Raw genomic sequence first — 14,521 nt, forward strand, 5'->3', positions numbered from 1 at the left:
TATCCTACTTTAGGTATTTGAGGATTCTTACTTTACCTTACCGTTTGCCTCCTAGGGGCCCAGCATGATTGCTCTCTCTTGTAGCATTGCTTTAGTCTGCTTATGTTGCCCAATATCATTGCCATTTCTGGGCCTCTGTTCTAAGCTTAGTTCTGAACTGCCATTCTATACATCTTCTTTAAGAAGCTTTCCCTGTTTGCTGCCTCTTATTTATTCACCATGTAAATGTTTAGGTCATATCATTGGGCTCCTTTTCATTTTCTTATAATTTTGTGTACTTAGTAGCAGTAGTCTTAGAAATGGTTTGTTTAGTTAATGTATCTGATGTTCTTCTAGAATTATCAGGGATAATCTAATAAAGAAGCAAAAGGAAGTTTGTAACAAACAAGCTTAGCATAGTCCCATACCACTATTTATATGTTGTTATTGTTGGAGAGTCCGTTTAACTCCTATTCTATCTAACTCAGTGCTGAATACCTCTTGTGATCTGGCTTTTCAGCTGTAGAACTGTTTACAAGGTGAGGAGATTGTAGTATTTTCTTTAGTTATTAATACTTCATTGTAAATGAAAAAAGTTGTATTCTGATTTTCTTGACTCATTAACCTGTTTAATATGTGCTTATGTTACAGAGCTGATATCCACTTTTGGAATTTAGATGAGGTTAGCTTTCTGAGTCTCTGAAGAGAGGGCTAGAGTCTGGACGATAGTCATTTTACATAGTCATTTGCCATAGTCATTCACTTTGTGAAATTTCCCAGAGGCCTTTTCTTAGTAGATGGAAAGTTGACCTTACTATTTCTGTATTTCTCCCCCTAATGTTTTATACAATTGTTAACAACTAGGTTACATTCTATCAAGTGACTTTATTAGATTTTACTTAACTATTTTTCTATTATAGGACATTTAGGTTATATCTGAAGACCTTTTAAAAATATCAGTTTTTTATTCTACATTCTTAGTAATATACCTAGTTTACTGTTTTCTGAATAAGTTTTATTTTGGGTGGAAAAGATGGAAATTTAGAAAAGAATCAGTCTTTTTCCATAGCCCTAATTAAACAGTGGATTATATTTGCATGGACATTTATGAATGCACCCATTTTAGTCAATAGCATCCAATTGTATATTATTATAGCTTTGTCTTGGATAGCTCATACTATCTATTGATATACATCCCCAAATTGAAACATTTTACATAACAGATATGTCCCAGAACATGTTCCTTTTAGTACACAGTAGATGTTTTTGATTACAGTAGAACTAAGAGATGCTATAAATATGGCTTGTCTGTGGGAGACTATTGACTAGAGTTAAAGAAAAGGAGCTAGGCTTAATCTGGGGAAATCACAGTTTTTAAGGAAAAGACTGAAGAAGTTAGGAACTAGGACATAGCATTGAATGGGCAAAATGGAAACCAGGAGGCAAAGGCTGGGCCACCACTCCCCATGTCCCACTATCACCACTAATCTAACATAGGTTTTACAACCTTAGTTTTCAGAAGTTTTCCAGGAGGAAAATTCCCAGAGAAATTTCTTATGGAATTTCTCATTTGCTACTTTTTTCTGAAGAGTCAGCAATCTGAGTGTCAAAACATGAAAAGTCTTTTTTTGTTGTTCTTGTTGTTTTGCAGTGGTGGGGACTGAACTCAGAGCCTCATATATGCTAGACAAATACTCTACTACTAAGCTACATGTGCAGTGCAATGAAAAGTCTTGAAAGCTTTGCTAACTCCTCCTGGTTAAGTATTGGGGATTCTCTGAGTGTTCCTTAAGCAAGTCACTTGATCCCATTAATGTTCTTAATAAATCACTTGTCAGCATTGTGGGGCATGGATTGAAAGGAGTACTGGGAACTATTAAGAGAGGAATGTATGATGTAAAGCAGCAGGAGGGTAAAGGCAGTAGCAGGTCCACTAGGCAGAGTCAGCTGGTGGGTGTTTGGGGACAAGGGTGTGAAGGAAGATGCAGGATAACCTCAGGTTTTGGTTTACCTGAAATTGGTAATATGGAAGGAAAGCAGATTTGGACAATGCTGAGTGTGGGGAGCAAGCAAAATCCAGTTGCTAAATCTATCTGGGAATATCCATTAGGCAGTTGTAGATTAAAGAACCTGAAACTAAGGACAGGGTTTAGAATATAAATTTGGAAGTAATCACTTTGAATTTATGCCTCCTTGTTTTTTCTTATTTACCAAATTCTTTTGCTATTGTTAATATTTTATGCATCTAACACTTTGTCCATGGATTATATCCTACCTGGTAGTTATCCCTCTCCCTCCCTCCCTCCCTCCCTCCCTCCCTTCCTTCCTTCCTTCCTTCCTTCCTTCCTTCCTTCCTTCCTTCCTTCCTTTCTCTGTTCAGAACTTATTATTATAGTTTTTGCTTTGTCTAGAACTATTTCTGTCTGTTGATATGTTTACTTCCACTAATTGATTCTTCTCTCTCTATCCTAGATCAGATAGCCCCTTTTTTCTCAATGAAAAATGTTCTCTACCTCTGAAGTATTTCACTTTTTATATTATAGAAGATAATTACCAAGCTATTCAGGGAAAATAACTAAGTTCTTTAAAATCTGCCTTATATTCAAATATATTCAAAGCAGAAGGGACCAGTGTACACTGAACATTATTATACTTCTAGATACTACTGCTTTGGAACAACTGCTTTGCTTCCAGATCCTAAAATATTTATTTTTCAATTTATCAGAAATATACATTACAACATTTGCCTTATTTAAATGAAAACCATTAAATATTTCTCTGCAGAGCAGTGAGTTTCTATATTGACATAATTTGAATATATAGAGGCAAGTGGTTCTTTTACTTATGTAAAGGCATACCTGCAAGATTTTGGATTTGTCATTTTATCATTTTCTGCCATTAGGCAAGTCACTTAATGTATCTGAACTTTAGTTGCCTGGCGTGTAGGAGTTTTACATGATATTTTGCTATGATTAGTAAATTAACCAGAATGTGAAGGAATTTATGACACAATCAGATTTTTTTCCCCTTTTCAGATGTTGTTATTCATGAGGATCAATGGATTGGTGAGATAATACTCCAATCAACATTCACAAGTCAGTTATTAAATCTTGGGAATTATTCATCTGTACAGCCAGAAGAATGTAAGACGTATTTTAAACATAGTAATTTCTTAATATTTCAAGTGCAAACAGTCCCTAACTTATGATGCTTCACCTTACAATTTTTTTAAAACTTTATGATGGTACAAAAGTAATACACGTATACTTTGGATTTTGAATTTTGATCTTTTCCCTGGCTAGTGATGTGCACTATGATACTCTCTTGAGAAGCCTGGCAGTGCCAATGAGCTGCAGCTCCCAATCTACCCTATCTGATCAGGAGGGGAAATAACTGAGACTGTAGTGTGTGTTGTATTGATCAGCTGGAATATGTAATAGGTTAACTGTTAATACATTTTCAACTTACAATATTTTCAACTTGAGGAGCATTTCTGTATAAACATACTAGGAAAGATTAGAGTTAAAATGGTTGTTTTCTAAACAATTATTTTTGTTAGTAAGAATAAAAATGGAATTTAAAAAATGAACTTGAAATTTTAAATCAAAATTATTTTAAAAATCATTGTGGTTCATGTTTCACCTTTTCTTTTTTTAAATATATTTTTAGTTGTAGATAGACACAATACCTTTATTTTATTGATTTATTTTTATGCAGTGCTGAGGATTGAACCCAGTGCCTCACACATATTAGGCAAGTTCTCTATCACTGAGCCACAACCACAGCCCTTACCTTCTTATTCTTACTATGGTGGTAGTTTTTCATCATCTAGGAAGTCATAGACCTCTTTGAGAAGCTGTGGGCCCTTTCTGTAGAAAAATGGACTTACATAAGTAGACAAAAAAATTGTTTATAAATCCTAAGCCACTCCATAGATTTCTGAAGTTCTTCTATGCAATTTCTGAGTGTTTGATTAAGAATGCTTGAGTCAGTCAACTGTGGCTAGAATCCTTATTTTCAATCTACCATTGCTAGGAAAAACTATTTTCCTTCTCTGATAATTGTTTTCTCCTCTTTAAAATAAGTTGTTGAATAAAGAAAATTGCAGCTATCTTTTTCTCCAGGAAATAAGAAAAGAAAGTAGGGAAACAATATTTAGAATCTAAGAGGCCAGGATTTGAATCCTGACCCTAGTACTTCCAAAGTCTTTTCTTTATCCAAGATATTTAATCCCACTATCCCTGTCTCCTCAGTTGTGAAGTAGAAATAATATACACATACCTAATAGGGTTTTTGTGAAGATTGAAAGAAAAAAATACAAGGTATCAAAACTGCATATAATAACAGTATAGTAAAATCAATGGGAGAAATAGTAAGTTAGCAAAATATAGTAGATAGAATACTGTAATAGTGTAATAGAAAAATAGCTAGGAAAATCTGATTACACCAGAGTTTAACTAGAATAATAGGAAGTTATGGAGGGTAGAGCGTAGAATTCCAGCAATTAATTCAGCAATTGGAATACTGATACCACTGTGTTGAGAAAAGGTAAGGTTTCACTGTATTCTTGGGAGTTCTTCAGCAAAAAATTAATACTGACACATTTTTATAAAATAACTAAATCAGTTCTTTATGCAATATGTATGTATTATGTATTGATATTGTTTCAAGCACTATGCTTAACAGTACATGAAAGATACAGCGGTGCCTGCCCTCAGGTAGCTTACATTCTTCTGTGGAAGGTATACTAAAATAAACAAAAGAGAATTTTATATATATATAAAGTATTTGCAAATAATAGAATGTTGTGGAGAAAACTGACAAAGGACTAAGATATAGAAGAATATCATGGTTGATGTTGGGAAGTGTTGCTCATGGAGTGGAATTTCAGAGGGTTAGGGAATTACACAATACTTAGAGTGGAGATAAAGAGAAATTGATAGATTGGAGATAAATTTGTAAAGAGAGTTAACCAGATGGTGTGGATTTAGGGATGAGGGAAGAAAAGCAATCTACTAATAAGAGACTTTTGGTTTAAGTCACTTGGTGGCTTGTATTGGCAAAGAATGAAATACAGGTATATGAGTACAATGGAAGGTTCTAATTCAGGCATTTAAAATGGAGATATCTTTGGAGCATCCAAGTAGAAGTATCACATAGGAACTGAATACAAAGTCCAAGACTCAGAGGTTTAAAATTAGGATACAAATTTAAATTATTGGCATATAGATATTCATTTATTTCATTTAAAAACTTTTAATCTTAAAATATTATTTGTGAAATTATGGACTCATAGGGGACTACAGAAATAATAAATATCCCATGAATGCTTCACCCAACTTCTCCCAATGGTGACATATAACTTTAGTATAATATGAACACCAGGAAATCAACAGTGTAGTACTGTTGAACTAGACTACAGACCTTATTAGTTTTGGCATATGCTTGGGTGTGTGTGTGTGTGTAGTTCTTTGCAGTTTGAGTCTATATATAAATTTGTGTTAAAACCACCATAATCCAAGTTACCAAATGGATTTGTCACCACAAAGGAACTCCCTCATGCCATCTTTTATAGTTGCAACCGCCCCCCTCCTTTTTTTTTTTTTTTTTTTTTTTTTAGTAAAAGGAGAAAAGGTTTATTGCTTTGCTAGCAAGGGAGAAACACCCGGTCTCCTGTTCCAGAGGCTGTGATTTTTGCCCATTAGTAGGAACAAGGCTTTTAAAGAGGTGAATCAAAGGCTACATTCCACATGTTCTCTGTTGGAATTGTAATTCATTTGGTAATTTGGAAGACAGGCATTTCTGAGATCTTCTGGTACCATCCCCAAAGTCTGGATTATTTCCTTCCTATGGTAGGTGTGTACTCAAGGATAGATAAATCTGCCTAAAATGGAGAAGAACTGTAATCCTGTTTCTATTGAGATCAAGGAGGGAAAGAGATTAGGGAGGAGCAGGGAGAGAAGAAGAGAAAGAAACATGTTCATGTTAAAAATAAGTTGCATTGGCAGAACAACAAGGGCTATATTCAAAGCATAAAGTGGACCACTATTCCAATTCCTCACTGTCAATTTCTACATTCTATTCCTATGGAAAAATAACCCTCCCCCTTTTAACTCTATTCTCACCAATTTGTCTTCCATCTCAGTGGTTTTGTCATTTTAGAATGTTGTATACATGGAATCATGTTGCATGTAATCTTTTGAGACTGGCATTTCTCACTAAATATAATGCCCTGAGATCTGTACCATGTTGTTGCATATATCTCTAGTTACTTCTTTTTTAAAAAAACATTTTCAGTTGTAGATGGGCACAATACCTTTATTTACTTATTTTTCATGTGCCTCATACATGCTAGGTAAGTGCTTCAGCACTGAGCTAAAACCCCAGCCCCTAGTTACTTCTTTTTTTAGTGTTGAATAGTATTCCATTATGTGGATCTACCAGCATTTGCTTAATCTGCTGAAGAACATTTGAGTTGTTTCCCAATGTGGGATATTAAGAATAAGCAAATATGAAATCTGAGTACAGGTTTTTCCTGTGAATATAAAATTTTACATCTCTGGCATAAATGTCAAAGGGTGTAGTTGCTGGGTTGTATTGCAAGTATATATTTAGTTTTATAAGAAACTACCAAACTCTTCCACTGTGAATGTTCCATTTAAAATTCTTATCATGGCCAGAGGATGTAGCTCAGTGGTAGAGCACTTGTCTAACATGTGCAAGGCCCTGGGTTCAACTTAAGTATTGCAAAAATAAATAAGTAAATTAATAAATAAGCCAGTTGTGATGGCATGTACCTATAGGTCCAGCTTCAGGAAATCAAGGCAGGAAAATTGCTAGTTAGAGGCTAGCCTCCGCAATGTAGTAAAATCTCATCTCAAAAATGAATTACATAAGCAAATAAAATTTTAAAAATAAAAATAAAATTTTGCCAGTAATATATCTTCCAGTTTTTCTACATCCTAGTCAGTATTTGGTGTATCCTATTTTTTATTTTAGCTATTCTGGTAGATGTACAGTAATATCTCATCATAGGATTAGTTTGTATTTCCTTGCTATTATAAGACAGATCTAATGTATAAACTATAATTAAGGAGATAAAAAATCTAAACAACATAGTGCAAAGATTAGATCATTTAGATATAAATCAAACTCTACACTAGTAATACATATTCTTTTGTATCCCCAATACATTCAGAAAAATTGATTCTATAGTTTAGCTCACAAAGAAAATACTGGTGACTTCCATAAAGTATAACAAAAGTGTTAAAAGGAGTATAACGAAAATGCCTATCCAAGTGCTATAAAACTAAATCTTATTAATAAAACAAGATTGTTTATTTGCAAGTTTTAAAACTTTTTAAACAAATTCTGGATGAAAGGATAATACAAACTGATACAACATTTAAAAAATAACAATGAAAACATGATATATTAGAATCTATGAAATACATTTAAAGCAGATATAAGAAAAAAATTTGTTAGGTAAACACTTTTAAGTAAAAATGAAAGAATAAAAATAGTTAAATCCTAAGCTCAGAAAACTTGCCAAAGAACAACCAAATCATTCAAAGAAACCATAAGAAATAAAATGGTGAGGATAAAAGCAGGAATTTATGAGAATGAAAATTGATAAACAATAAATGTAATTAATAAATTAGAATTCTACTTTAAAAATAACAGATAAACTAACTAGCTTATGTGATTAAGAAAAGAGAGGGCTGGAACTCTAGCTCAGTTGGTAGAGTACTTGCCTTGCATACACAAGGCCCTGAGTTCAATCCCTAGCACCACACAAAAATAAAAATAACGTGCCCTTTCAGGCTGGGGTTGTGGCTCAGTGGTAAAGCACTTGCCTAGCATGTGTGAGGCACTGGGTTTGATCCCTGGCACCACATAAAAATAAACAAATAAAATAAAGGTATTGTATTCATTATTGTATCCATCTACAACTAAAAAAATATTTTAAAAAGGTCTGGCTTTAAACTTGAGATCCTCCTGCCTCAGCCTCCCAAGATGCTGGGATTACAAGTGGGGGCCACCATGCCTGGCCTTGAAGAAGGCTTTAACAAAATTCAATACCCTTTTAAGAAAACACTCCAGGAAACAGGTATTAAAGGATACTTTCTCCTTCAGTATCAATAAGTATCAATGTAACATTTTAATACAATACCACATTAATAAATTAGATATACTGTTTCAAATTCCAATGTCTTATTTAAAGAAAAAAATGCTGGAGGGCTGGATGTGGTGGCACATGCCTGTAATCCCCAGATTTGGGAGGCTGAGGCAGTAGGAGTGCAAGTGCAAGCTCGAGGCCAGCCTCAACAATTTAGTGAGCTCCTTAGCAATTTATTTAAATAAGTTGCACTGGCAACTTATTTAAATAATTGGGGATATATTACTCAGTGGTAAAGTGCCCCCACATTCAATCTTTAGTACCAGTAAACAAACAGATAAATAAATACTAGAGGAATTTTTGCTAACATTAGGAACTAGATAAAGATATTCACTATCTGTGCAACTGTGCATTTTATACTAAAGTTATTATTCAGAGCAGTTAGACAAGATGAGGCATATGAATGGGTGAAGAAGAATGCACAATATATCTATTTATAAATGTTTTGATAACCTAACTAGAAAACTCTAGGGAATAAAAGAAAAATTAATTCAAACAGTAAAAGAATTCAATGATACAGCAGGACACAAATTAATGTTGAAAAGATCAGTGTGTTTAAAACACTATTGGCAGAATGATAGGGAAAAACTCATTTACAATAGTAATCAAGAAGATATTTCAGAATAAATTTAACAAGTAATGTACCAAACCTATATGAGGAAGAATTTTAGACACTCCAAAAAGAAATGAATACATGGGTAAATGGAAAGATCTTCCTTTTCTTGGGTAGGATGATTCAACATCGTTATGTCATTTCTCCCTAAGTTAATGTATAAATTCAATGAGGTTCCAATATCAACAACTACTATTATGGCATATAAAAATTGATAATAAAATTCATATGGAAAAATAAATATGCAAATGTAGCTGGGAAAACACTGAAAAAGGAAAACTGTGAGGGGAGACAGTATTACCGACATTGAAATATTAAAGCCTCTATGATTAAAACAGTGAGCTACTGGTATGTGAATAAAGTAGACTAGTAGAAAAGAATAGGAAGATCAGAATTAGACCCACATCCATGAAGCAATTTAGTATGTCAGAGGTCATATCTGAAATCATTGACATAAAGGGTAACTTTTTAATAAATAGTGTTGAGGCAACTGGGTAACCATTTGGCAAAAAATAAAATTAGGCACATGTCATAACAAACAGAATAACAAATACCAAACAGATTGAGAAGCTAAATGTAAAAAGTAAAACCATCTACTAGAAGGAAACATGGTTGAATCTTGGTATAGGGAAAGACTTTCTTAATATTACTCAAAATCCAGACGCAGTAAGGCAAGTCTGATGAATTACACTACAGAGAAATAAACCTTTTCATGACCAAAAGCATTGCAAAGAAAGCCAAAACACAACTGGCAAACTTGAGGAAAATATTTGCAACATTACTCTAAACAAAAGGCTAATATCTCAATATATAAAGAACTTTAAAAAATTGAGTGACAAAGGAACTGAGGGGAAATGAGAAAACAGGGAAATGAAATGAATGGCATTTTTCAAAAAATAATTTAGAAACGGCCCTCAAACATAATTCACTCAGTTTTAATTAAAGACATTCAAATTAAAACTTTAGGGAGATATAATTTCTCACTTATTAGTAAAATTAAAAAATAAGGCAATATATTTTTTTGATGAGGCTGTGGGTATACAGATATTCTCACACATTGGTGGTGGGATCAAAAATTGTTAAACCTTTCTGGAGAATATTTGGCAGTGCCTAATGAAATTACCTATGCACTTTGCTTTCAAAGGAGCAGTCCTACTTCTAGGAATCTTCCCTGGAGATATACTTCCAATAATATGAAAATTACATATCCACAAGTTTATTAATTGCAGTAGTTTATAATTGCAAAACATTGTTAAAAATCTAAATGCTTATACATAGGAAAATGATTATGTAATGTAGTAACACAGTGGAATACTATGCAGCTGTAAAAAAGAATGAAAAAGATATGAGTCATTTCCAGGATATACTGTTACATGCAAAACACAGAACCCCCAAAAGTATATGTACTTTTCTTCCCTAAAGGCCCAAAGAATTACAAGAGCTCATTATTGACAAAGTCAGAATTTTAACCTAGCTCTTCTGAGTCCAGATGTGCTGGAAATACTGTGGAAGAATTCAGTCTGGTTAATAAATTGGAGCTATGGAAGGAGATGTTTGAAGTTGGGTGGTGTTGTAATCTAATTGACTTCTTGCTATTGTTCTCCTCATTCATTTTTCATGCTGTCCTTTTTCTTACATATATTATCTTTGTAAGTGAGATCAGCATTATTTTATAGAATTCATTTGGGAATTGAGTAATCCTAGTTAGAGTATGTTTCTTTTTATCATATTCTAAAACCTTTCATTTATTCTAATCCATCGACTCAGCTGGCTAGAAATCTTTTCTTTACTCTCCCCTTAAATTTAACATGTCATTCCATTGCAAATAAGACAATAATATGCATTGATATTAGCAGTATTAAATCACATATATTATCATGTTACAGTATAATTTTTTAAAAATATCTGGGTTCTTTTTAAACTTTATTTTGTTTATTTATTTTTATGTAGTGCTGAGGATTGAACCCAGTGCCTCACATGTGTGAGGCAAGTGCTCTGCCACTGAGTCACACTTACAGTACAATTATTGAAGATAACTTGAATATCATGTATACCATCATTACTTTAAAATTACAGTAGTAAATAATCTGCTGTATATTGTTATGCAGGAAGACTATTATAATATTATTTAGATAGGACTTCTAATGCTTCATCAGACTATCAAAAGCATCTATAGATTTATAACTCCTTCTATTTATCTTGAAATGTAAAGCAACTCTTGACCTAAAAACTCTTAGACATTTTCCTAAAACCCTGCTCAAGTATTCCCTCATTAAAGCCTCTCCCAGCTTTCCCAGGGAGTTCTTTTTCTCTGTGCTCTTAGGAATGCTTACCTACATGTCTTACACCCTGTGGCCAGTGTTTGTTGTTGTCCATGTCTAGGTCAATGACTCCTTCAGTGTTGAGATTGTGACATGGTTTGTTTTTGTATTTTTAGTACCTGATATAGTGCTTGGCCCTTAGTAGGTAATCTACTGAAGAGTGAGTGAATAATGACCGTTTAATCTAGCTGATGGAGAATACAAGGATGAGCAAATTAATAGAAGAAAAGAGGAATCATAAATCAGCTTATAAATTGTGCTTTCTAAAAAATAACAAGTACTTTTTTGCCAACATCTTATGATTTGTCAGTAATCAAGCAAGCATTTTCCTTCAGGGAAATTAAAATTTAGACATCAAAATTAATCAATCTGTGAATCCCAATCTAGATGGGATAAAGGGGAGGGAGGGGAAGGGAGGGGGTCTGGGGGTAGGAAAGACGGTGGAATGAGTCATGAATGGTGTGACTTTATGTACAACCAGAGATATGAAAAATTGTGCTTTATATGTGTTATATGAATTGTAATGCATTCTGTTAGCATATAGAACAACTTAAAATTTAAAAAAATTATCAATCTGTATATTTCAAAATCATATGTTTTATTGTATATAAAGTATGCCTCAAAAATGAGAAAAAAATTGAGACAAGATAGTAATTTAAATATAACTAAAAAATTAAATAACCAGTCTTACAATTGAGCATTATTGCAATGTGGCACATGTTTAAATGCCAAATGAGAGTTAGAGAGAAAAAAATCTTGAATTCAGAGGAGGAAAAGTCCCTGTGAGCCTGACGTGGTTGTTAAAATATGTGGTATTTAGATGGTGAAAGACCATGAAAGCATTGAAGTCTAATAAAAGTGAGAGCATTACAGCTGCTCATCATCAGCTGCATAAGCATGGGAAAAGGAAGGGCATGTTCAGGGAGAGAGCCAGTTAGGTGTTTTGTAGATTATTTCCAATGGGAAGTGCTAAGGGGCTTGGAGAGGAATGGCAGTGGTCAGGATAGATGGGAAAGACAAGTCATGCTTAAGGGATTGGGAAACCAATGAATATTATCACACTGGTGGAGGAGTCAAAAAATGATGGGAGTTTTAAGCTTGGCTAATTAATAGAAAAAATGGTATTTTTAACCAAATAGAGAAGAAGGGGAAAAGAGCAGATTTTTTTTTGATATGGTAAATAATTCTGTTTCCATTGCTGAAAAATATCAACTGTTGTTTTTGCATTTAAGCTGATTTAAGAATATGTTTATGTACAAATGAAGTCAGGTTTTATGTCTAATCACACTTTATAACATAAAATTTAGTTGTAAGAAAATATTATATATTATCAAGAAAACATGATGTTGCCATTCTTTGTCCATTGTTTGTATGTTTTTTTCCTTCCTTAGATTCCAATATAGTTAGTGATGTTGCACTTCAGGATTTACTGGCATATGTGTCTTCAAAACATTTCTATCTTGAAGATCTTCCACAGAGGCAGCCTCAGAAAGTGAACAGTATAGAGTTTGTAGAATTGGAGCAACTACAACCTGATAGATTAGTCCATGCAGTACTAAGAGTTGTGGATATCACTATACTGACAGGTAAACATTTGGAGTGCCTCTTTGATTTTACATTATAAAAAGATTAAGATACAAGACCATCTTAGTTTATCACCTAGTTATCACTATTTATTTGTCATGAGATATTATAATGTCACCTGTGCTAAAACTAAGCCCAATCCACATTTTCTTCTTTTCCTTTTCCAGAGTCATTATACACTTACAGAGGACAGAAGCAAAGGAAAGTTATGTTAACAGTGGAACAGGCCCAAGGTCAACACTATGTGCTTGTATTATGGGGTCTTGGAGCAGCCTGGTACCCTCAACTTCAAAGGAAAAAAGGTAAATACACCAAAAAAGCATTTAACCTATTTATATTTTGGTAAATGATTAATGCTTATGAGCCTAAGATGAAGAGAATCTGTAGACATTAGTTAACATTTGAAATATAAATGATGATTGAATAATATTCTGAAAATTTCTTATAATTTTGTACCTCTTAGCAATTAAGTAATTATTATCTATAATTATCTAATTATCTATCTAAATAGTTAATATCTATAATCAATGCTGGCAAAATAAAGGCTTATATTTATCTCCAGGTATACTACTTTACCTTTCTTAGTGAAGATCTTATCCCCTTCAGATAATGGTCTTGAAAAATTTAATTCTGAAGAAGCTTCTGCAGTTTTTTTTTTTCTGCCAAAGTGCTCTGATGAATAAACTTCTCTTTGGTTAGAAGGCAGATGTTAGGGCAGTTATATTAACTCTTTCAAGTCACAGTTATTGTTCAATGAATTACCATATTTCAGGTTTTTATTCCAGTTCTTTTAAAACTGGAGTCATAATAGAATGATCATTTTAAAAAGATGACTTGATGTTACATTTTTCTAAAGCATAAATTGATAATTTATGGTGCATTGCACTAAATGGTATTGATGTATTAATAAAATAGTATAACTTCTTTTTGCTATTGGGAGATCTATTAGTTGTAGCAATTCTTTTGCTATTGTGAGATCCTTTAGTTGAGATAGTTTAATAATGGTTTATGAATTGTTTTGCCCTGCAAATTTAATAGAGATTGATTAAGCATACAAACCATTAGTTTTTACCCAAAGGAGTTAATGTCTCTTTCCAAACTTGAAGATAGGATCTGTCACATTGTGTCTTTTAATCATTAATAGCCTATAACTAGGATTTGAGATAAGTCTGACTTTTGACTTTTATGCTAGGATCAAACAGTGACAGAAGTTTGTTCTGTTGAGAAATCTGACAAACATGTATTAGTATACTGAGTGTGATCATTGACCACCATGTCACAGCTTGGAATATGAGTCTAGTGCATGCTAAACAAAAATGTAGGTCAGGGTTATATTGGAGCTGTAGCAAAGCAGCTCATTGTGTGTAGCCATTTACTGTTAATAGTTATTTAGTAATAGAAGAGAAATTAAAGTTGTTTCTAGATTATCTATGGTATTTAGGTTAATACTGAAAATATGAATTGAAGAGTTAAGCTGTATTTGTTCTTTATTCATTTGTTAATTCAGCTTATGATTGTTTATACCATTGTTTTAAAGTTTTAACATCCATTTTAATACCTCAAGACATTTCTTTTGTAATAGAAAATACCAGTTTTGAAGGACATTTAAGTAAGTGGTTCTGCTTTCAGAAATTGTTAACATTCTATTTACTTATTTAATATTTCTTGAGACCTTCTCAGTATTTACCTCTGTATGAGGCACTGGTTTTACTTGGTCCTAAGGATAACAAACTGACATTTAGATGATATAATAAAAAATTATATAGTCATTATAGAAGATTACAGAGTTGATATTTTTAGAAAAAATAATAAGAAAATTCACAATCCTTTGCAATATGCATTGCT

The 14,521-nt window shown here is 33.0% G+C and overlaps 1 protein-coding gene across 5 annotated transcripts in view; it reads left to right on the forward strand.

Annotated features, from left to right (window-relative positions):
* Shld2 (shieldin complex subunit 2) overlaps positions 1-14,521 on the forward strand; it is a 79,254-nt gene that overhangs the window by 48,772 nt on the left and 15,961 nt on the right. For all 5 annotated transcript variants that reach the window (XM_077798888.1, XM_077798887.1, XM_077798886.1 and 2 more), the window contains 3 exons: positions 3,015-3,122; positions 12,484-12,678; positions 12,844-12,978. In XM_077798888.1, coding sequence (XP_077655014.1) covers positions 3,015-3,122; positions 12,484-12,678; positions 12,844-12,978 — 438 coding nt within the window. The remainder of the gene's footprint in view (positions 1-3,014; positions 3,123-12,483; positions 12,679-12,843; positions 12,979-14,521) is intronic.

Source organism: Urocitellus parryii, chromosome 5 (genome assembly GCF_045843805.1).
Source record: "Urocitellus parryii isolate mUroPar1 chromosome 5, mUroPar1.hap1, whole genome shotgun sequence".
Lineage (NCBI taxonomy): Eukaryota > Metazoa > Chordata > Mammalia > Rodentia > Sciuridae > Urocitellus > Urocitellus parryii.